The sequence below is a fragment of the Oncorhynchus nerka genome, linkage group LG5 (genome assembly GCF_034236695.1).
Source record: "Oncorhynchus nerka isolate Pitt River linkage group LG5, Oner_Uvic_2.0, whole genome shotgun sequence".
NCBI lineage: Eukaryota > Metazoa > Chordata > Actinopteri > Salmoniformes > Salmonidae > Oncorhynchus > Oncorhynchus nerka.
In genome coordinates, this window is record NC_088400.1 from 18,170,711 (window position 1) to 18,196,441 (window position 25,731).

The 25,731-nt window shown below is 41.6% G+C and overlaps 1 protein-coding gene across 1 annotated transcript in view; it reads right to left on the reverse strand.

The window, feature by feature from the left end:
* LOC115126950 (teneurin-2-like) overlaps nt 1-25,731 on the reverse strand; it is a 408,099-nt gene that overhangs the window by 27,660 nt on the left and 354,708 nt on the right. Inside the window, exons 19-27 of the mRNA XM_065018426.1 lie at nt 20,955-21,222; nt 18,626-18,769; nt 14,691-14,940; nt 14,156-14,176; nt 13,751-13,980; nt 8,511-8,665; nt 8,201-8,302; nt 2,081-2,254; nt 282-916 (exon numbers count right to left, since the gene is read on the reverse strand). Of these exons, the coding sequence (XP_064874498.1) occupies nt 282-916; nt 2,081-2,254; nt 8,201-8,302; nt 8,511-8,665; nt 13,751-13,980; nt 14,156-14,176; nt 14,691-14,940; nt 18,626-18,769; nt 20,955-21,222 (1,979 nt within the window). The remainder of the gene's footprint in view (nt 1-281; nt 917-2,080; nt 2,255-8,200; nt 8,303-8,510; nt 8,666-13,750; nt 13,981-14,155; nt 14,177-14,690; nt 14,941-18,625; nt 18,770-20,954; nt 21,223-25,731) is intronic.

Here is a 25,731-nt window from a genome sequence, read left to right on the forward strand (position 1 = left end):
AAAACGGTGTGTGTGTGTGTGTGTGTGTGTGTGTGTGTCTGTGTGCAGTGACAAAAGCAAACCACTATGGACCTAAAACATCTGTCAGTTCTGTGAGCTCTGACTGAAGCAAACTCGAGGGTGCAGTGACAGAAGTAAACTCCAGGGGGCAGCAGTGGGCTGTGAACAAATCCTAGCTACAGTAGCTGTGTGCTAGGCAATGCAGCTATGAGACCTTGAGTTCCGCTGTAGTTTCCGCTTTTGACAGATGCATAAAAAAAACACCCCCACACCCCACTCACTGGTAGAAGGTGGTCCATCCGGTCTCGTCAGCCTTGGTGGCCAGTAGTCCTGTACTCCCAGAGTACCCCAGTAGGGCCACCTCCTGTCCCTGGGCTGAGACACTCTTCAGCCCCCCAGCAGGGTCCAAACCCAGGGTCACCACCTGGTTCTCCGGCAGTAACACCAGTCTGAGGAGGCCAGAACTCCCCCCCTGGCCCAGACCCTCCCTTCTCACCCTGAGAGTGTTGTTGCAGTTGTCCACCACCGTGGCTAGCTCTCTGTCCGGGCCGTAGGTGAAGTTATATAGCGGTTCTCCCGTGACCAGACTCACGGTCTGTAGATGTTGACCGTCACCGTTGAACACATAGAGCTCCTGTTCCCGTGGAGACGCAACTTCGTATTGTCCCATCATCGATCCTGATCCTGAGGCGGATGGCCCGGGCCGATTGGCTCGCACGGCTCTGATGCGTATGTTGTTAAGATCGGCGATGAAGAGCGTTCCGTCGGGTGAGACGGCGAGCGAGGCGGGGCAGTTGAGGCCGGCGTCGGGCGCGTAGCCGTCATCGCCATGGAAACAGTTGCAGTTAACGTCATTCTTGCAGTCGCAGTCCGACGAGGTGCCGGCTAGCAGAGAGATCTCACCATTAGTGGACACCTGAATAAGAGGAGAAAGAGAGGAAAGACAGGTTTTAGACTAGAGATGGAGGAAAGACAGGTTTTAGACTAGAGATGGAGGAAAGACAGGTTTTAGAATAGAGATGGAGGAAAGACAGGTTTTAGAATAGAGATGGAGGAAAGACAGGTTTTAGAACAGAGATGGAGGAAAGACAGGTTTTAGAATAGAGATGGAGGAAAGACAGGTTTTAGAATAGAGATGGAGGAAAGACAGGTTTTAGAATAGAGATGGAGGAAAGACAGGTTTTAGACTAGAGACGGAGGAAAGACAGGTTTTAGAATAGAGATGGAGGAAAGACAGGTTTTAGACTAGAGATGGAGGAAAGACAGGTTTTAGAATAGAGATGGAGGAAAGACAGGTTTTAGACTAGAGATTGAGGAAAGACAGGTTTTAGAATAGAGACGGAGGAAAGACAGGTTTTAGAATAGAGATGGAGGAAAGACAGGTTTTAGAATAGAGATGGAGGAAAGACAGGTTTAAGAATAGAGATGGAGGAAAGACAGGTTTTAGAATAGAGATGGAGGAAAGACAGGTTTTAGAATAGAGATGGAGGAAAGACAGGTTTTAGAATAGAGACGGAGGAAAGACAGGTTTTAGAATAGAGATGGAGGAAAGACAGGTTTTAGAATAGAGATGGAGGAAAGACAGGTTTTAGAATAGAGATGGAGGAAAGACAGGTTTTAGAATAGAGATGGAGGAAAGACAGGTTTTAGAATAGAGATGGAGGAAAGACAGGTTTTAGAATAGAGATGGAGGAAAGACAGGTTTTAGAATAGAGATGGAGGAAAGACAGGTTTTAGAATAGAGATGGAGGAAAGACAGGTTTTAGAATAGAGATGGAGGAAAGACAGGTTTTAGAATAGAGATGGAGGAAAGACAGGTTTTAGAATAGAGATGGAGGAAAGACAGGTTTTAGAATAGAGATGGAGGAAAGACAGCTTTTAGACTAGAGATGGAGGAAAGACAGGTTTTAGAATAGAGATGGAGGAAAGACAGGTTTTAGAATAGAGACGGAGGAAAGAAAAGTGAAGTTTCAAGTTTTTAATTTCACGTACAGTGAAATGCCTTTCAAGCTCTAAACCCAACAAAGCAGTCAGGTGAAGTTACTGTGTTTAATGTTAAAATAAACCTGTGTTGTCATACCTGTCTGACGCGGTTGATTTTCTTCTCGTCCGTCTCAGCGATGTAGAGAACTCCGGTGTGAGACAGGGCGATGGCTGTCGCGCTCTCCAACGCAGCATGGATGGCAAGCTTACTCAGGCTGTAGTCTATACCTGGAACCTGACAATGCATGGGCCGCCCTGCTATGATGCTCACCTGGGGGGCAATAATGTTATGCTATTTTAGATAATAATACACATACGGTAATAGCATCATGATGTCGTTTATATCACAATAACCGCTTGTATCGCAATAACTGATTATATAGCGATAACTGATTATATATTAATAACTGATTATATAGTGATAACTGATTATATATATGGTGATAACTGATTATATATATGGTGATAACTGATTATAAATATGGTGATAACTGATTATATATATGGTGATAACTGATTATAAATATGGTGACTACTGATTATATAGTAATAACTGATTATATAGTAATAACTGATTATATAGTAATAACTGATTATATAGTAATAACTGATTATATGGTAATAACTGATTATATGGTAATAACTGATTATATGGTGATAACTGATTATATGGTGATAACTGATTATATGGTAATAACTGATTATATGGTAATAACTGATTATATGGTGATAACTGATTATAAATATGGTGATAACTGATTATAAATATGGTGATAACTGATTATATAGTAATAACTGATTATATGGTAATAACTGATTATAAATATGGTGATAACTGATTATATATATAGTAATAACTGATTATATGGTAATAACTGATTATAAATATGGTGATAACTGATTATATATATAGTAATAACTGATTATATGGTAATAACTGATTATATAGTAATAACTGATTATATGGTAATAACTGATTATATGGTGATAACTGATTATAAATATGGTGATAACTGATTATAAATATGGTGATAACTGATTATATGGTGATAACTGATTATATGGTGATAACTGATTATATGGTGATAACTGATTATATAGTAATAACTGATTATATAGTAATAACTGATTATATGGTGATAACTGATTATATAGTAATAACTGATTATAAATATGGTGATAACTGATTATAAATATGGTGATAACTGATTATAAATATGGTGATAACTGATTATATAGTAATAACTGATTATATAGTAATAACTGATTATATAGTAATAACTGATTATATGGTAATAACTGATTATAAATATGGTGATAACTGATTATATATATAGTAATAACTGATTATATGGTAATAACTGATTATATAGTAATAACTGATTATATGGTAATAACTGATTATAAATATGGTGATAACTGATTATATATATAGTAATAACTGATTATATAGTAATAACTGATTATATGGTAATAACTGATTATAAATATGGTGATAACTGATTATATATATAGTAATAACTGATTATCTGGTAATAACTGATTATAAATATGGTGATAACTGATTATATATATAGTAATAACTGATTATATGGTAATAACTGATTATATAGTAATAACTGATTATATGGTAATAACTGATTATATGGTAATAACTGATTATATAGTAATAACTGATTATATGGTAATAACTGATTATAAATATGGTGATAACTGATTATATATATAGTAATAACTGATTATATAGTAATAACTGATTATATGGTAATAACTGATTATAAATATGGTGATAACTGATTATATATATAGTAATAACTGATTATATGGTAATAACTGATTATAAATATGGTGATAACTGATTATATATATAGTAATAACTGATTATATGGTAATAACTGATTATATAGTAATAACTGATTATATGGTAATAACTGATTATATGGTAATAACTGATTATATATATGGTGATAACTGATTATATAGTAATAACTGATTATATGGTAATAACTGATTATATAGTAATAACTGATTATATGGTAATAACTGATTATAAATATGGTGATAACTGATTATATATATAGTAATAACTGATTATATGGTAATAACTGATTATATAGTAATAACTGATTATATGGTAATAACTGATTATATGGTAATAACTGATTATATAGTAATAACTGATTATAAATATGGTGATAACTGATTATATATATAGTAATAACTGATTATATGGTAATAACTGATTATATAGTAATAACTGATTATATGGTAATAACTGATTATATATATGGTGATAACTGATTATATAGTAATAACTGATTATATAGTAATAACTGATTATATAGTAATAACTGATTATATGGTAATAACTGATTATATGGTGATAACTGATTATAAATATGGTGATAACTGATTATAAATATGGTGACTACTGATTATATAGTAATAACTGATCATATGGTAATAACTGATTATATGGTAATAACTGATTATATGGTAATAACTGATTATATGGTAATAACTGATTATATGGTAATAACTGATTATATAGTAATAACTGATTATATAGTAATAACTGATTATATAGTAATAACTGATTATATAGTAATAACTGATTATATGGTAATAACTGATTATATATATGGTGATAACTGATTATATAGTAATAACTGATTATATAGTGATAACTGATTATATATATGGTGATAACTGATTATAAATATGGTGACTACTGATTATATAGTAATAACTGATTATATAGTAATAACTGATTATATGGTAATAACTGATTATATAGTAATAACTGATTATATAGTAATAACTGATTATATGGTAATAACTGATTATATATATGGTGATAACTGATTATATAGTAATAACTGATTATATGGTAATAACTGATTATATGGTGATAACTGATTATATAGTAATAACTGATTATATAGTAATAACTGATTATATGGTAATAACTGATTATATATATGGTGATAACTGATTATATAGTAATAACTGATTATATGGTAATAACTGATTATATGGTGATAACTGATTATATAGTAATAACTGATTATATGGTGATAACTGATTATATAGTAATAACTGATTATATAGTAATAACTGATTATATGGTGATAACTGATTATATAGTAATAACTGATTATATGGTAATAACTGATTATATGGTGATAACTGATTATATATATGGTGATAACTGATTATATAGTAATAACTGATTATATATATGGTGATAACTGATTATATAGTAATAACTGATCATATGGTAATAACTGATTATATGGCGATAACTGATTATATGGTGATAACTGATTATATATTAATGACTGATTATATAGTAATAACTGATCATATGGTAATAACTGATTATATGGCGATAACTGATTATATGGTGATAACTGATTATATATATGGTGATAACTGATTATATATATGGTGATAACTGATTATATAGTGATAACTGATTATATGGCGATAACTGATTATATAGTGATAACTGATTATATATTAATGACTGATTATATAGTAATAACTGATTATATATATGATGTTAACTGATTATATATTAATGACTGATTATATAGTAATAACTGATTATATATATGATGTTAACTGATTATATATTAATGACTGATTATATAGTAATAACTGATTATATATATGATGTTAACTGATTATATATATGGTGATAACTGATTATATATATGATGTTAACTGATTATAAATATGGTGATAACTGATTATATGTATAGTGATAACTGATTATATATATGGTGATAACTGATTATATATTAATGACTGATTATATAGTAATAACTGATTATATAGTAATAACTGATTATATGGTAATAACTGATTATAAATATGGTGATAACTGATTATATAGTGATAACTGATTATATAGTGATAACTGATTATATGGTGATAACTGATTATATAGTGATAACTGATTATATATATGGTGATAACTGATTATATATATGGTGATAACTGATTATATAGTGATAACTGATTATATATTAATTACTGATTATATAGTAATAACTGATTATATATATGGTGATACCTGATTATATGGTGTTAACTGATTATACATATGGTGATAACTGATTATATATATAGTAATAACTGATTATATATATGGTGAAAACTGATTATATAGTGATAACTGATTATATAGTAATAACTGATTATATGGTAATACCTGATTATATGGTGTTAACTGATTATAAATATGGTGATAACTGATTATATATATAGTGATAACTGATTATATATATAGTAATAACTGATTATATAGTAATAACTGATTATATAGTGATAACTGATTATATAGTAATAACTGATTATATGGTGATAGCTGATTATATGGTGTTAACTGATTATAAATATGGTGATAACTGATTATATATATAGTGATAACTGATTATATATATAGTAATAACTGATTATATATATGGTGATAACTGATTATATATATAGTGATAACTGATTATATATATAGTAATAACTGATTATATATATAGTAATAACTGATTATATATATAGTGATAACTGATTATATATATAGTAATAACTGATTATATATATGGTGATAACTGATTATATATATAGTGATAACTGATTATATAGTAATAACTGATTCTATAGTAATAACTGATTCTATAGTAATAACTGATTATATAGTAATAACTGATTATATATATAGTAATAACTGATTCTATAGTAATAACTGATTCTATAGTAATAACTGATTATATAGTAATAACTGATTATATATATGGTGATAACTGATTATATAGTAATAACTGATTATATATATGGTGATAACTGATTATATGGTAATAACTGATTATATGGCGATAACTGATTATATGGTGATAACTGATTATATATATGGTGATAACTGATTATATAGTAATAACGGATTATAAATATGGTGATAACTGATTATATGGTAATAACTGATTATATGGCGATAACTGATTATATGGTGATAACTGATTATATATATGGTGATAACTGATTATATAGTAATAACTGATTATATGGCGATAACTGATTATATGGTGATAACTGATTATATGGCGATAACTGATTATATAGTTATAACTGATTATATATATGGTGATAGCTGATTATATATATATAGTGATAACTGATTATATAGTGATAACTGATTATATAGTAATAACTGATTATATATATGGTGTTAACTGATTATAATTATGGTGATAACTGATTATATAGTAATAACTGATTATATAGTAATAACTGATTATATGTTAATAACTGATTATATGATGATAACTGATTATATATATGGTGATAACTGATTATATGGTGATAACTGATTATATGGTGATAGCTGATTATATAGTGATAGCTGATTCTATATTAATACCTGATTATATATATGGTGATAACTGATTATATAGTAATAACTGATTATATAGTAATAACTGATTATATATATGGTGTTAACTGATTATATAGTGATAGCTGATTATATAGTGATAGCTGATTCTATATTAATACCTGATTATATATATGGTGATAACTGATTATATAGTAATAACTGATTATATAGTAATAACTGATTATATATATGGTGTTAACTGATTATAAATATGGTGATAACTGATTATATATATAGTGATAACTGATTATATATATGGTGATAACTGATTATATAGTAATAACTGATTATATGGTGATAACTGATTATATAGTAATAACTGATTATATGGTGACAACTGATTATATAGTAATAACTGATTATATGGTGATAACTGATTATATGATGATAACTGATTCTATAGTAATAACTGATTCTATAGTAATAACTGATTATATGGTAATAACTGATTATATAGTGATAACTGATTATATAGTAATAACTGATTATATAGTAATAACTGATTATATAGTAATAACTGATTATATATATGGTGATAACTGATTATATAGTAATAACTGATTATATAGTAATAACTGATTATATATATGGTGATAACTGATTATATAGTAATAACTGATTATATATATGGTGATAACTGATTATATAGTAATAACTGATTATATAGTAATAACTGATTATATAGTAATAACTGATTATATGGGGTCAGTTGTTTATATTACGATAGTTGCTTAGTCACAATAACTGCTTCTATGAGGATAATTGATATGGAAGGAAGCTCACTTGGTGGTTCTCAGTGATGCGCAGGATGACGTTGTTCTCCAGGACGTACAGAGAGTTATCCATGGGGTTTACTGCCAGGTCTGTGGGCCACTCCAGACGCACCTGATAAACACAACAACAGATCCAGGGTTCATCACCAAAGAGACATGACTCATATGTTCTACGTTTTACAGGAGACAGAAAACAAAGCCTTGGTTGACAGCGTTCATCGCATGTAACCCAGACCAGGTTGTTTTAAACCCCTCAAGTTGAAATGGACACTTGCGTCTTTTTGGCTCCAACAAAATCAAGACCCTCTTTCCCTCCCTACCTGGCTGACGTCCATGCTAGCGTCACAGCTGAGTGGTCGTATTGCGGTCAGGTCATTAGCGCCCAGTAGAGTGGAGATGATCCCGTTTTGGTCAACTTTACGGATCATAGTGGCGTCCACAAAATACACCAGACCATTCTGATCCACAGCAATACCTGGAGAAACATACACACACTTCATCAGACCAATCTGATCCACAGTAATACCTGGAGAAACATACACACACTTCATCAGACCATTCTGATCCACAGCAATACCTGGAGAAACACACACACTTCATCAGACCAATCTGATCCACAGCAATACCTGGAGAAACACACACACTTCATCAGACCAATCTGATCCACAACAATACCTGGAGAAACACACACACTTCATCAGACCATTCTGATCCACAGCAATACCTGGAGAGAAACACACACACTTCATCAGACCAATCTGACCCACAGCAATACCTGGAGAAACACACACACTTCATCAGACCATTCTGATCCACAGCAATACCTGGAGAAACATACACACACTTCATCAGACCATTCTGATCCACAGCAATACCTGGAGAAACACACACACACTTCATCAGACCAATCTGATCCACAGCAATACCTGGAGAAACATACACACACTTCATCAGACCATTCTGATCCACAGCAATACCTGGAGAAACACACACACTTCATCAGACCAATCTGATCCACAGCAATACCTGGAGAAACACACACACTTCATCAGACCAATCTGATCCACAACAATACCTGGAGAAACACACACACTTCATCAGACCATTCTGATCCACAGCAATACCTGGAGAGACATACACACACTTCATCAGACCATTCTGATCCACAGCAATACCTGGAGAAACACACACACTTCATCAGACCAATCTGATCCACAGCAATACCTGGAGAAACACACACACTTCATCAGACCAATCTGATCCACAGCAATACCTGGAGAAACATACACACACTTCATCAGACCATTCTGATCCACAGCAATACCTGGAGAAACACACACACACTTCATCAGACCATTCTGATCCACAGCAATACCTGGAGAGAAACACACACACACACACTTCATCAGACCATTCTGATCCACAGCAATACCTGGAGAGACATACACACACTTCATCAGACCATTCTGATCCACAGCAATACCTGGAGAGACATACACACACTTCATCAGACCATTCTGATCCACAGCAATACCTGGAGAGAAACACACACACACACACTTCATCAGACCATTCTGATTAACAGCAATACCTGGAGAAACACACACACTTCATCAGACCATTCTGATCCACAGCAATACCTGGAGAAACATACACACACTTCATCAGACCATTCTGATCCACAGCAATACCTGGAGAAACATACACACACTTCATCAGACCATTCTGATCCACAGCAATACCTGGAGAAACACACACACACTTCATCAGACGATTCTGATCCACAGCAATACCTGGAGAGAAACACACACACACACACTTCATCAGACCATTCTGATCCACAGCAATACCTGGAGAGACATACACACACTTCATCAGACCATTCTGATCCACAGCAATACCTGGAGAAACACACACACTTCATCAGACCATTCTGATCCACAGCAATACCTGGAGAGAAACACACACACACACTTCATCAGACCATTCTGATCAACAGCAATACCTGGAGAAACACACACACTTCATCAGACCATTCTGATCCACAGCAATACCTGGAGAAACATACACACACTTCATCAGACCATTCTGATCCACAGCAATACCTGGAGAAACATACACACACTTCATCAGACCATTCTGATCCACAGCAATACCTGGAGAAACACACACACACTTCATCAGACCATTCTGATCCACAGCAATACCCGGAGAGAAACACACACACACACTTCATCAGACCATTCTGATCCACAGCAATTCCTGGAGAGACATACACACACTTCATCAGACCATTCTGATCCACAGCAATACCCGGAGAGAAACACACACACACACTTCATCAGACCATTCTGATCCACAGCAATACCTGGAGAGAAACACACACACACACTTCATCAGACCATTCTGATCCACAGCAATACCTGGAGAGAAACACACACACACACACTTCATCAGACCATTCTGATCCACAGCAATACCTGGAGAGAAACACACACACACACTTCATCAGACCATTCTGATCCACAGCAATACCTGGAGAGAAACACACACACACACTTCATCAGACCATTCTGATCCACAGCAATACCTGGAGAGAAACACACACACACACTTCATCAGACCATTCTGATCCACAGCAATACCCGGAGAAACACACACACACACTTCATCAGACCATTCTGATCCACAGCAATACCTGGAGAAACATACACACACTTCATCAGACCATTCTGATCCACAGCAATACCTGGAGAGAAACACACACACACACACTTCATCAGACCATTCTGATCCACAGCAATACCTGGAGAGAAACACACACACACACTTCATCAGACCATTCTGATCCACAGCAATACCTGGAGAGAAACACACACACACACTTCATCAGACCATTCTGATCCACAGCAATACCCGGAGAAACACACACACACACTTCATCAGACCATTCTGATCCACAGCAATACCTGGAGAAACATACACACACTTCATCAGACCATTCTGACCCACAGCAATACCTGGAGAAACATACACACACTTCATCAGACCATTCTGATCCACAGCAATACCTGGAGAAACACACACACACACTGCATCAGACCATTCTGATCCACAGCAATACCTGGAGAGAAACACACACACACACTGCATCAGACCAATCTGACCCACAGCAATACCTGGAGAAACATACACACACTTCATCAGACCATTCTGACCCACAGCAATACCTGGAGAAACATACACACGCACACACGCACGCACTCACACACACACACACACACACACACACACACACACACACACACACACACACACACACACACACACACACACACACACACACACACACACACACACACACACACACACACACACACACACACACACACACACACACTTCATCAGACCATTCTTATCCACAGAAATACCTGGAGAAACATACACACAATACCTGGGAGGTGGAAGGAGGAAGTTTTACAATTTAAGTTTTAATTGGCCTTAATACGTGAGTGGGTACAGAATAAATACATTAGGACAACAAATGTTATTTTATAAGATGCAGCAACTTGATAATTAGTAACTTATCTCAGGATGATGAGTTGTATTGACCTTGTAAATAATGTGTAGCATTTGTCGACCTTGTAGTATTAGTTTACAAAGTCCCCCGCGGGTAACTTTAGTCTGTATACTTACAGTTTCTGTTTGCCAGGAAAGAGATATATGATATATTTATCATCAGCTACGTGTCAGTGGTGTCACTCTGGCCATTGCAGGCAGGCAGACACACACACAGATAAATAGACAGACAGTTGTGTCTGCTCTCGAGCACACCACCGTAAATATAATTCTCCCAGAAAGACTGATGTACACACAGACACACAGGTAGGCAGAGAGACAGACTGATGTACAGACAGACAAACATAGACACAGACAGGCAGACAGACAGAGACAGACAGACAGGCTGACAGAGAGACAGGCAGACAGACTGATCTACACACAGACAGGCAGACAGACAGAGACAGACAGGAAGACAGAGAGACAGGTAGACAGACGGATGTACAGACAGACCTTTGGTAGGAGAATACGAGAGGGAGGCAGAGAGGATGAGAGGATGAAAGGAGAGCTGGGGGAAAGAGAGAAAGGAATAGCAGTGATGGATAGAAGCAATGCCATGGAATGGATGTAGGAGAAGAGAAGGAGAGGGGGAACAGGGTGTCTTTGAACAGATAAGGACTAGCGCACAGGGGAAGGAGGGAAAGAGACAGAGAGAGGCCAGTGACAGAGAGCTGGAGGGATAGGAAGAGACAGACAGAGAGCTGGAGGGATAGGAAGAGACAGACAGAGAGCTGGAGGGATAGGAAGAGACAGACAGAGAGCTGGAGGGATAGGAAGAGACAGACAGAGAGCTGGAGGGATAGGAAGAGACAGACAGAGAGCTGGAGGGATAGGAAGAGACAGACAGAGAGCTGGAGGGATAGGAAGAGACAGACAGAGAGCTGGAGGGATAGGAAGAGACAGACAGAGAGCTGGAGGGATAGGAAGAGACAGACAGAGAGCTGGAGGGATAGGAAGAGACAGACAGAGAGCTGGAGGGATAGGAAGAGACAGGCAGAGAGCTGGAGGGATTGGAAGAGACAGACAGAGAGCTGGAGGGATAGGAAGAGACAGACAGAGAGCTGGAGGGATTGGAAGAGACAGACAGAGAGCTGGAGGGATAGGAAGAGACAGACAGAGAGAGGCCAGTGACAGAGAGCTGGAGGGATAGGAAGAGACAGACAGAGAGCTGGAGGGATAGGAAGAGACAGACAGAGAGCTGGAGGGATAGGAAGAGACAGACAGAGAGCTGGAGGGATTGGAAGAGACAGACAGAGAGCTGGAGGGATAGGAAGAGACAGACAGAGAGAGGCCAGGGCAGGCTGATAAGTGCTGGCTGGCTTTGTATCTGTCTGGCAGGAGATGCGCACACACACACACACACACACACACACACACACACACACACACACACACACACACACACACACACACACACACACACACACACACACACACACACACACACACACACACACACACACACACACACAAAACATACAACACACACGCTGAGGAAATGTGACAGGGTGACATCTTTGACAGTTTGGTGTCAGTGTTCTTCTTTTTGATGCAGGCTTCATCACGTGTTATCATCCTACCTTCAGCTGTAATCTGGTTTATAACCTCCTTCTGCTTCTGCCCTGCTTTACTTCCACTACTAGACCGACAGTTAGTTTCACCATCAGTGTTCTGATATAGAAAAGGACAGATATCACTACTACTTTCACGACTAGATCAGTATGACCAGCATTTCATTAGTGTAATACAAACGTCCCTTCCTTACTAGTTACACTTTGGAGCTCATGGGGATACTGTCTGTGGCTTAGCCTTCAAGGTTAGGAAGATCTCTTTGTGTGTTTGTGTGTGTGTGTGTGTGTGCGTGTGTGTGTGTGTGTGTGTGTGTGTGTGTGTTTGTGTGTGTGTATGTGTGTGTGTGTGTGTGTGTTCCTCTGCTCCTCACCTTTGGGGCTCATCAGTGTTGCCTCAGTAGCTTTGCCTCCATCCCCACAGCGCTCGTCGAAGGGCAGACACTGCTCTCCCGTCCCAGCAACCACCTCTGAGCTGTCCGACAGCAGCCGCCCGCCCGTCAGCAAGCGCACACGGTAGATATGCCGCGAATTGGTATCCGAGATCAACAACGCCCCCGTTACCGGGTCAATGGCCAGGAAGTACTTATGAGTGGGGTTGTTACTGTAGGACGGAGAGAGAACAATAAAGTTATTGGAATTTGAATTAGATTGGAAAAAAACAACTAAGATTAAAACAATATTTCCCAGGGGCAATTTAACAATCTTTGTGATTAAAGTAACTCTAAATGACTGCTATTTCACTTATTAGCTTGGAATTTCTCATTTAACCATCTTACCTGTGTCTGAAATCTTTGTTCCTTCAAAGAATAAGAAGACAGAAAAAACAACCCAGAACAAATGTTAATGTGTTGTGTCTGAGGGAACAACAGAACGACAGAGAGAGTTAGCAGTGGAGTGGTGAAGGGAACAGCATAGTTAAATATGGATAAAAACACCCAGGAGATATAAGAACTAGTGCAGTGTATAATTCTACTTCAATCACACTGTCCCCCGAGCCCTCCCTGCTTTCATTACAACCTTACTGAATCTCATCCAACATGTTCTATATCCTACACACTATTCCTCTCCTCTGTCCTCTCCCTCCTCCTCTCCTCTTTTCCTTCACTCCTCCTCATCTCCCCCTCCCCTCCTCCCTCACTTCTCTTCCTCTTCTCCCCCTCTCATTCCCTTTCCTCCATCACCCCTCCTCCCACCAGTCCCACTCTCTTCCTCTCTCCTTTTCTCTCCCCATCCCCTCCCACCTCATCCCACTCCTCTCCTCTCCCAACCTGACTTCTTCCCCATCTTCTTCTCTCCTCCCTCCATGCATACCTCAGTTCCAGTATGCCCGTGGTATTGAGCGAGGGGTACACCCTGCGTATGAAGTTCAGGTCTCCCACGTAGAGGCTCCCGTCGATGCCTGTTGCCAGGGCTACGGGCGCCAGTAGCTTGTTGCTGTCGGCGAGGCCGTTACAGCTGGGGCAGGAGATAGAGCGTCGACGGCCGTTCCCCATTACACTGCTGATCACAGGGGGCTGCTGTGACACAAACACGTTCTCACCACTACCCTTATGGAGAATACCTAGGGAGGGGGAGGAGGGAGGGAGGGAGACAGGGAGGGAGGCAGGGAGGGAGGGAGGCAGGGAGGGAGGCAGGGAGACAGGGAGGGAGACAGGGAGGGAGGGAGACAGGGAGGGAGGCAGGGGGGGGTACAGGGAGGGAGGCAGGGAGGGAGACAGGGAGACAGGGAGGGAGACAGGGAGGGAGGGAGGGAGACAGGGAGGGAGACAGGGAGGGAGACAGGGAGACAGGGAGGGAGAGAGGGAGGGAGACAGGGAGGGAGACAGGGAGGGAGGGATTCATTAATTCATTTTGTATGAGAAAAACCCCCACATACTATTAATTCTGCCAAATTAAATGTGTGTGTGTGATGTTGAGAAGATGTTGTGTATGTATGTTGAGATGACGGGGTGTGTTTGTGTGTGTGTTGAGATGACAGTGTGTGTATGTATGTATGTATACTGAACAAAAATATATACGCAACATGTAAAGTGTTGGCCTATATTTCATGAGCTGAAATAAAAGATCGCAGAAGTTTTGGAAAAATAATTTTGAACGGTCATCCAACTTGTAATTCCAAGTCAGGAACTCTGGCCTCTTTCTAGAGCTCTGACCTGAAGACCACTGAAGTCATGATTCCAAGTCAGGAACTCTGGCCTCTTTCTAGAGCTCTGACCTGAAGACCACTGAAGTCATGATTCCAAGTCAGGAACTCTGGCCTCTTTCTAGAGCTCTGACCTGAAGACCACTGAAGTCATGATTCCAAGTCAGGAACTCTGGCCTCTTTCTAGAGCTCTGACCTGAAGACCACTGAAGTCATGATTCAACCTGTTTTTTGCCGAATTCCCAGTTGACCATAAATACAGAGAATGACAGACTTTGATGACAAAGTTTTATGACAACATTTTCCCAGAAGGTCCGCCCCCTTCCTGTTCAAGTGAGCTCAGCACAACAAGGTGAGTCCAAAAATGTATTGTATGCTGCTGCATAAATGATGTAATATGCCAAGTCCAATAGGTTCACCACTGAAGACCGAGGTCCAATAGGTTCACCACTGAAGACCGAGGCCCAATAGGTTCACCACTGAAGACCGAGGCCCAATAGGTTCACCACTGAAGACCGAGGCCCAATAGGTTCACTACTGAAGACCGAGGCCCAATAGGTTCACTACTGAAGACAGAGGCCCAATAGGTTCACCACTGAAGACCGAGGCCCAATAGGTTCACCACTGAAGACCGAGGCCCAATAGGTTCACCACTGAAGACTGAGGTCCAATCGGTTCACCACTGAAGACCGAGGCCCAATAGGTTCACCACTGAAGACCGAGGCCCAATGGGTTTACCACTGAAGACAGAGGCCCAATCGGTTCACCACTGAAGACCGAGGCCCAATAGGTTCACTACTGAAGACTGAGGTCCAATCGGTTCACCACTGAAGACCGAGGCCCAATGGGTTTACCACTGAAGACAGAGGCCCAATAGGTTCACTACTGTACTAACCTGTCACACGCTGACGACCGAGGCCCAATATGTGTACTACTGAAGACCGAGGCCCAATAGGTTCACCACTGAAGACCGAGGCCCAATAGGTTCACCACTGAAGACCGAGGCCCAATAGGTTCACTACTGTACTAACCTGTCACACGCTGAAGACCTAGGTTCAATAGGTTCACTACTGTACTAACCTGTCACACGCTGACGACCGAGGCCCAATAGGTTCACTACTGTACTAACCTGTCACACGCTGAAGACCTAGGTTCAATAGGTTCACTACTGTACTAACCTGTCACACGCTGACGACCGAGGCCCAATAGGTTCACTACTGTACTAACCTGTCACACGCTGAAGACCGAGGCCCAATAGGTTCACTACTGTACTAACCTGTCACACGCTGAAGTCCTAGGTTCAATAGGTTCACTACTGTACTAACCTGTCACACGCTGAAGGCCTAGGTTCAATAGGTTCACTACTGTACTAACCTGTCACACGCTGACGACCGAGGCCCAATAGGTTCACTACTGTACTAACCTGTCACACGCTGACGACCGAGGCCCAATAGGTTCACTACTGTACTAACCTGTCACACGCTGACGACCTAGGTTCATTAGGTTAACTACTGTACTAACTTGTCTATAATAGATATAAAGAATTACAGTTTTATCCTGTCTCCCCTTTCCCTTTTCCTACCAGCGAGTTAAGGAAATTGGACAGAGTTTGAGGATATTTTCAATTAAAGTGAATGACAGTAATGTTATGAGTAAAGTAGGAATTCCAGGTTTCAATAGGCCATAAGATATACATGTTTCAAGAAAGGAGTATATTTGGCATTTGACATTTTTTTGTGTGCTTTTATGCGCTGACTGAAAGAAACTGATAATTATGAGTTGTTTAGTCTGTTGGACTCGGCTGGTCTGGGTAAGAATTACGTGTCCTCACTGTCTGAGAGTGAGTCAAGACCGAGTCAAGACCGAGTCAAGCCGAGTCAAGACCGAGTAAAAATGTATCCGCCACTGACACCGAGACAAGACCGAAACACCCTATGTGGTCTCGAGACTGGTATTGAGTATTACAACACTGCCATCCGGCTTCACAACCACAGACCAGGTGTAACCACCCCAGCCCAGGACCTCCACATCCAGCTTCACAACCACAGACCAGGTGTAACCACCCCAGCCCAGGACCTCCACATCCGGCTTCACAACCACAGATCAGGTGTAACCACCCCAGCCCAGGACCTCCACATCCGGCTTCACAACCACAGATCACGTGTAACCACCCCAGCCCAGGACCTCCACATCCAGCTTCACAACCACAGACCAGGTGTAACCACCCCAGCCCAGGACCTCCACATCCGGCTTCACAACCACAGACCACGTGTAACCACCCCAGCCCAGGACCTCCACATCCGGCTTCACAACCACAGACCAGGTGTAACCACCCCAGCCCAGGACCTCCACATCCGGCTTCACTACCACAGGCCAGGTGTAACCACCCCAGCCCAGGACCTCCACATCCGGCTTCACAACCACAGACCACGTGTAACCACCCCAGCCCAGGACCTCCACATCCGGCTTCACAACCACAGACCAGGTGTAACCACCCCAGCCCAGGACCTCCACATCCAGCTTCACAACCACAGACCAGGTGTAACCACCCCAGCCCAGGACCTCCACATCCAGCTTCACAACCACAGACCAGGTGTAACCACCCCAGCCCAGGACCTCCACATCCGGCTTCACTACCACAGGCCAGGTGTAACCACCCCAGCCCAGGACCTCCACATCCGGCTTCACAACCACAGACCAGGTGTAACCACCCCAGCCCAGGACCTCCACATCCGGCTTCACTACCACAGACCAGGTGTAACCACCCCAGCCCAGGACCTCCACATCCGGCTTCTTCACCTGCTGGATCGTCTGATACCTGCCACTTGACAGCTGACGAAACTGAAGAGTATTTCTTTCTGTAATAAAAAAACATGAAATTCTGATTGGCTGGGCCTGGGTTTCCAGTGAGTGGGCCTGGCTCCCAATTGGGTGGGCCTATGCCCCTGCCCAGTTATTTGAAATTCGTAGATTAGGCCCTAATTACTTTATTGCAATTGACTGGTTTCCTTATATGAACAGTAACTCAGTAAAACCGTTGAAATTGTTGCATGTTGCGTTTATATTTGTGTTCAGTGTATATGTACAGTATATTTAAACATACTGCTGCGTGTGTTGAGGATATGGTGTTTATCCAGAGACCAGCCTCCCAGATTAGAAGGGTCCAGTTCAAAGCCCTGAAGTACTGCTGTCCTCTTCTCCCATTGGATCAGACTGGCACATGACTCATACTCATACCCCACCGACACTAAGGAGAGAGAGAGGGGGAGAGAGAGTGTGGGGGAGAAAGGAGAGGGAGGAGAGAGAGGGGGAGAGAGAGGGTGGGGAGAAATGAGAGGGAGGAGAGAGAGGGGGAGGAGGGGGAGAGAGCGAGAGAGGGGAGAAAGAGAGAGAGAGAAAGAGAGGGAGAGGGGGAGTGATAAAGAGAGAGAGAGAGAGATGGGTAGAGAGAGAGAGAGGGGGGAGAAAGAAAGAGAGAGCGGGGAGAAAGACAGAGAGCGAAAGAGGGGGAGAAAGAGAGAGGGGGAGAGAGAGGGGAGGAGAAAGAGAGAGAGAGGGGGGAAGAAGAGAGAGAAAGGGAGAGGGGAGAAAGAGAGAGCGATAGGGGAGAGGAGAGGGGGAGAGAAAGAGAGGGGGAGAAAGAGAGAGCGATAGGGGAGAGGAGAGGGGGGAGAAAGAGAGGGTGAAGAAGAGAGGGGGAGTGATAAAGAGAGAGCGAGATGGGAGAGAGAGAGAGAGAGGGGAGAGAGAGAGAGAGAGAGAGGGGAGAGGAGAGAGAAAGAGAGAGGGGGAGAAAGAGAGAGGGGAGGAGAAAGAGAGAGAGTGAGAGGGGGAGAGGAGAGGGGGAGAAAGAGAGAAAGGGGAGAGGAGAGGAGAGGGGGAGAGGGGGAGAAAGCGAGATAGAGGGGGGGAGTGATAAAGAGAGCGATATAGGGGGAGAGACAGGGGAGTGATAAAGAGAGAGAGAGGGGGGGAGATGGGGAGAGGAGAGATAAAGAGAGAGGGGGAGAAAGAGAGGGGGAGAGAAGGACAGAGAGAGAGAGGTGGAGGGGAGGGGGAGAAAAAGAGAGAGAGATGGGGGACAGAGAGCGGGGTACAAAGAGAGGGGGAGAGGAGAGGGGAGAGAATGGGGGGACAAAGAGAGAGAGAGAGAGAGAGGGGGGGGGAGAATGAGAGAGAGAGAGAGTGGGAGAGGGTAGGGCAGGGGTAGAAAGATAAGAAAGTGGGAGTGAGAGAAAATATATTAATAAACTAAGTATTATGGAGACAAGCAACTCTTTAATGCTCAGGACAGACAACCAGACAGACAAACAGACAGTAACAAAGTCAAGTGAGCTGCAGTTCCATGTATAATTGTTATATTTACAGCTATAGCTACCCAAGAGCTAACCCACATACAGTAAGTATAAGTCCAATGATGGTAGCACAGCTTGTACTCTTTAGCACCCCTGTCTAGACCTGAGCAGACTTGTCCAGATCAGACCTGTCCATACCAGACCAGACCAGACCTGTCCAGACCAGATCTGTCTAGACCAGAGCAGACCTGTCCAGATCAGACCTGTCCAGACCAGACCTATCAAGTCCAGACCAGACCTGTCCAGACCTGACCTGACCTGTCCATACCAGACCTTTCCAGACCAGACCTGACCTGTCCAGACCTGACAAAACCAGACCTGCCCAGACCAGACCTGTCCAGACCAGACCTGACCAAACCAGACCTGCCCAGACCAGACCTGTCCAGACTAGACCTGTCCAGACTAGACCTGTCCAGACCTGACAAAACCAGACCTGCCCAGACCAGACCTGTCCAGACCAGACCTGCCCAGACTAGACCTGTCCAGACCAGACCTGTCCAGACCAGACCCTTTCTCCTCTGACCCTACTTACACTTTGTTAAGCCCATAACCCAATTAACATTGTGGGTGTTCACTGTCCCAACAAGCAGTTCTGTGACAGATCAATTTCTCTCCCATGATGCAACAAGTGTTGAAATGTTGTCATATCACCAACGCTTGATTGGCATAAAAACACATATTAGTTGAAGGCAGCTAGCTGCTGTAGGAACTGCAAATATAGGTGCATTGTCCCCTTCAAAATATATCAATTCAAAGTAAAGTGACGTTGGTTATCACATGAATCAGCTACATTGGAGCAATAGAGTTTGTGTGGCCGGTACACTCTTGTCTGTTCTAAGAGATGACAGACAGTATAAGCCCTGGGTGGCATTTAAACTCTCCTCTCCTTCTGTCACTCAGACGTAACCGCGGCAGCCGTAACCGTGATGAAGGGTTATTAGCTGTCAAGCAGAGTTAGCAGTTAGTGAAGCGAGTTGGGGGCCTCGGCACCCTCAGAGCTATTACTGCTCACAGACAGACACACAGGGACACACACACACACGTACGCACACACACACTCTGTCTATACACACTCACCGACAGCTTCCGACAGCCCGTAGACTCTCTGTCCATAGGCATCTGTTTTATCCCAAATGTAGGTGTAGGCCAGGTTGGGCGAGGCGTGAAACCACTTCTGGAAGAGATGTCCCTCCACAGCCACCATCAGGTGGACTTTGAGCAGGCCCAGAGAAACCATGGCTGGGGTCATGGTCACCTTCAGCAGGCTGTGGTAGCCTGACGTCCTGGAGCTCAGGTAGCACAGCTTCAGACTGGTCCCTGGAACATCTATCATCTCATGGAGCACCTGCATAGAGGGAGAGAAGGATGAGAGGAGAGGAGATGAAAGAGCTTCAGACTGGTCCCTGGAACATCTATCATCTCATGGAGCATCAGGAGAGAGAGAGAGAGAGAGAGAGAGAGAATCCGAAGTCAAATGTCTGCTGTTTGCTGATGATCTGGTGCTTCTGTCACCAACCAAGGAGGGCCTACAGCAGCACCTAGATCTTATGCACAGATTCTGTCAGACCTGGGCCCTGACAGTAAATCTCAGTAAGACCAAAATAATGGTGTTCCAAAAAAGGTCCAGTCACCAGGACCACAAATACAAATTCCATCTAGACACTGTTGCCCTAGAGCACACAAAAAACTATACATACCTTGGCCTAAACATCAGCGCCACATGTAACTTCCACAAAGCTGTGAACGATCTGAGAGACAAGGCAAGAAGGGCATTCTATGCCATCAAAAGAAACATAAATTTCAACATACCAATTAGGATTTGGCTAAAAATACTTGAATCAGTCATAGAGCCCATTGCCCTTTATGGTTGTGAGGTCTGGGGTCCGCTCACCAACCAAGACTTCACAAAATGGGACAAACACCAAATTGAGACTCTGCACGCAGAATTCTGCAAAAATATCCTCCGTGTACAACGTAAAACACCAAATAATGCATGCAGAGCAGAATTAGGCCGATACCCACTAATTATCAAAATCCAGAAAAGAGCCGTTAAATTCTACAACCACCTAAAAGGAAGCGATTCACAAACCTTCCATAACAAAGCCATCACCTACAGAGAGATGAACCTGGAGAAGAGTCCCCTAAGCAAGCTGGTCCTGGGGCTCTGTTCACAAACACAAACACACCCTACAGAGCCCCAGGACAACAGCACAATTAGACCCAACCAAATCATGAGAAAACAAAAAGATAATTACTTAACACATTGGAAAGAATTAACAAAAAAACAGAGCAAACTAGAATGCTATTTGGCCCTACACAGAGAGTACACAGCGGCAGAATACCTGACCACTGTGACTGACCCAAAATTAAGGAAAGCTTTGACTATGTACAGACTCAGTGAGCATAGCCTTGCTATTGAGAAAGGCCGCCGTAGGCAGACATGGCTCTCAAGAGAAGACAGGCTATGTGCTCACTGCCCACAAAATGAGGTGGAAACTGAGCTGCACTTCCTAACCTCCTGCCCAATGTATGACCATATTAGAGAGACATATTTCCCCAGATTACACAGATCCACAAAGAATTCGAAAACAAATCCAATTTTGAAAAACTCCCATATCTTTTGGGTGAAATTCCACAGTGTGCCATCACAGCAGCAATATTTGTGACCTGTTGCCACGAGAAAAGGGCAACCAGTGAAGAACAAACACCATTGTAAATACAACCCATATTTATGCTTATTCATTTTATCTTGTGTCCTTTAACTATTTGTACATTGTATATATATATATAATATGACATTTGTAATGTCTTTACTGTTTTGAAACTTCTGTATGTGTAATGTTTACTGTTAATTTTTGTTGTTTTTCACTTTATATATTCACTTTGTATGTTGTCTACCTCACTTGCTTTGGCAATGTTAACACATATTTCCCATGCCAATAAAGCCCTTGAATTGACTTGAATTGAGAGAGAGAGAGAGAGAGAGAGAGAGAGAGAGAGAGAGAGAGAGAGAGAAAGCTTATTCTACTTTCCCGAACGCACAAGTGGTTATCTCTACCCTGCTACCAGGAAAAGACTTCCACCCTGCTACCATACAGCGGATAAACGTAAGTATTTCCCGTGACTGTGCCTCAAAACCAAATGTTTTCCCGGGCCACCACTCCACCCTGGACTTAACGACCAGGTCCACTTATACAAGGCAGCAGTGCCCATCTTCGCCCGGACCCTAAAGGACATCGCTCTCAAACGCAGCCCTTCACACAGGAGCAACAGATCAATAGACACAGTGGCCAGACCTCAATAGACACATCTTCCCCAATATTTGGAACCAAGTACTGATCACCCCAATCCACAAAAGTGGAGACAAATGTGACACCAATAACTACTGTGGGATATGCGTCAACAGCAACCTTGGGAAAATCCTCTGTGTGCGGTTAAAATTGGCAAAAAAGGGCACTAGAACAGTCTGCAACACCCGGCCTCACCCTACTAGTATCTGAAGCCCGGCCTCACCCTACAAGTATCTGAAGCCCGGCCTCACCCTACTAGTATCTGAAGCCCGGCCTCAACCTACTAGTATCTGAAGCCCGGCCTCACCCTACAAGTATCTGAAGCCCGGCCTCAACCTACTAGTATCTGAAGCCCGGCCTCACCCCACTAGTATCCGAAGCCCGGCCTCACCCTACTAGTATCTGAAGCCCGGCCTCACCCCACTAGTATCTGAAGCCCGGCCTCACCCTACTATTATCTGAAGCCCGGCCTCACCCCACTAGTATCTGAAGCCCGGCCTCACCCCACTAGTATCTGAAGCCCGGCCTCACCCTACTAGTATCTGAAGCCCGGCCTCACCCCACTAGTATCTGAAGCCCGGCCTCACCCTACTAGTATCTGAAGCTCGGCCTCACCCCACTAGTATCTGAAGCCCGGCCTCACCCTACTAGTATCTGAAGCTCGGCCTCACCCTACTAGTATCTGAAGCATGGCCTCACCCTACTAGTATCTGAAGCACGGCCTCACCCTACTAGTATCTGAAGCACGGCCTCACCCTACTAGTATCTGAAGCACGGCCTCACCCTACTAGTATCTGAAGCACGGCCTCACCCTACTAGTATCTGAAGCCCGGCCTCACCCTACTAGTATCTGAAGCCCGGCCTCACCCTACTAGTATCTGAAGCCCGGCCTCACCCCACTAGTATCTGAAGCCCGGCCTCACCCTACTAGTATCTGAAGCCCGGCCTCACCCTACTAGTATCTGAAGCCCAGCCTCACCCCACTAGTATCTGAAGCATGGCCTCACCCTACTAGTATCTGAAGGCAAATGTCTACTATTTGCTGATGATCTGGTGCTTCTGTCACCAACCAAGGAGGGCCTACAGCAGCACCTAGATCTTATGCACAGATTCTTCCAGACCTGGGCCCTGACAGTAAATCTCAGTATGACCAAAATAATGGTGTTCTAAAAAAGGTCTAGTTGCCAGGACCACAAATACAAATTCCATCTACACACCATTGCCCTAGAGCACACACAAAACTATACATACAGTGGTTCCTCCTTTAAAAGTTGTGAGCTGGCACCGCGGGACTTAGAAGTATCCCGTGTCACAGCTGCATTGCCCCAGACCACCACGAGAGGGAGTTTGAGCAGTCATTATGCATTTGGGTCCCAAGGGTTTTATATGACCAATCATATCGAATGGTTTCAACGACGAATTTTGACGCGAGCCAGCCGTGCCTGGTGGTGTTCTTCAACAAAGATGGCTGGCAAAATATTACGGTGGAACCAATTATAAGTAGTTGTAATGTCACAACGAGTCAAGCAAAACATTTGCAATTGAGAGAAATATATTTTTTTGTCATAAAGTTAATTTCTACTAAGCAAGTTATCTGACTAGCTAACATTAGCCAGCTAGCTAGTGTTAGGATAATTCATTTGTAATTTGTGTTGTTTCATGTTTGAGGGACTCCTGAGAAAACCAGCAAACCAGGCTGTCTTCTTGTGAAACAGTGGATGTAAAGAATCTAGTTACCTAAAGCATTTACTGAACAAGTCATGTACAGTTGTCTAAGCTTGCCTTGCAATGCAGCTGGAGTAACATAGATAGCTAACTATTTATTTGCTTTTTGTGTAGTGGAGGATAAAAATAACTGTATGCCTTTATTGTGCCAAGGATGCAAGTCCTATGTACTGTAGTTATTACCACGTATGAGATCCCCACATTGTAGCCTGTACATTGAATATATTCACTGATCATATACTCTTCCTTGGCAAATAAAGGTGTGGTTCAAGTATAAATCTCAGACATTCTTCTTCAGTCATATCCAATACCAGGTGTATCAAACTCCATTCTTTGAATGATGCTGTGTCTGCATGTATGTATTACAGATATACACTTCAACAGTGTTTACCACTCCTGCTCCTGGGACATCAATGATTACACATTGTAACTATGCAATATACTAGAAACATGATTGATTTGTAATTCATATATACAGAAAGAAAAACGATGCATATTTAACTCCCTTCTTCTGCATTAATCTGAGGACAGAGGATAGTATTTCAATGAGATACTTCATTTCAACCAGTGGAGAATGTGAAACGCTTTATTGAAAGAAGTTCATTATCCAGGTGTTATAAATGCATAAATGCATTATAATTATGCTAATTGGTAATATAATATTATAAATACAAGTTCAATCTGTACTTCAATGCACATATGGTGTGCATTATAAAAGGAGGAAGAAAGACGAGGTGGAGAGAGAGGTGTAGAAAACAGAAAGACGAGGTGGGGAGAGAGGTGTAGAAGACAGAAAGACGAGGTGGAGAGAGGTGTAGAAAACAGAAAGACGAGGTGGA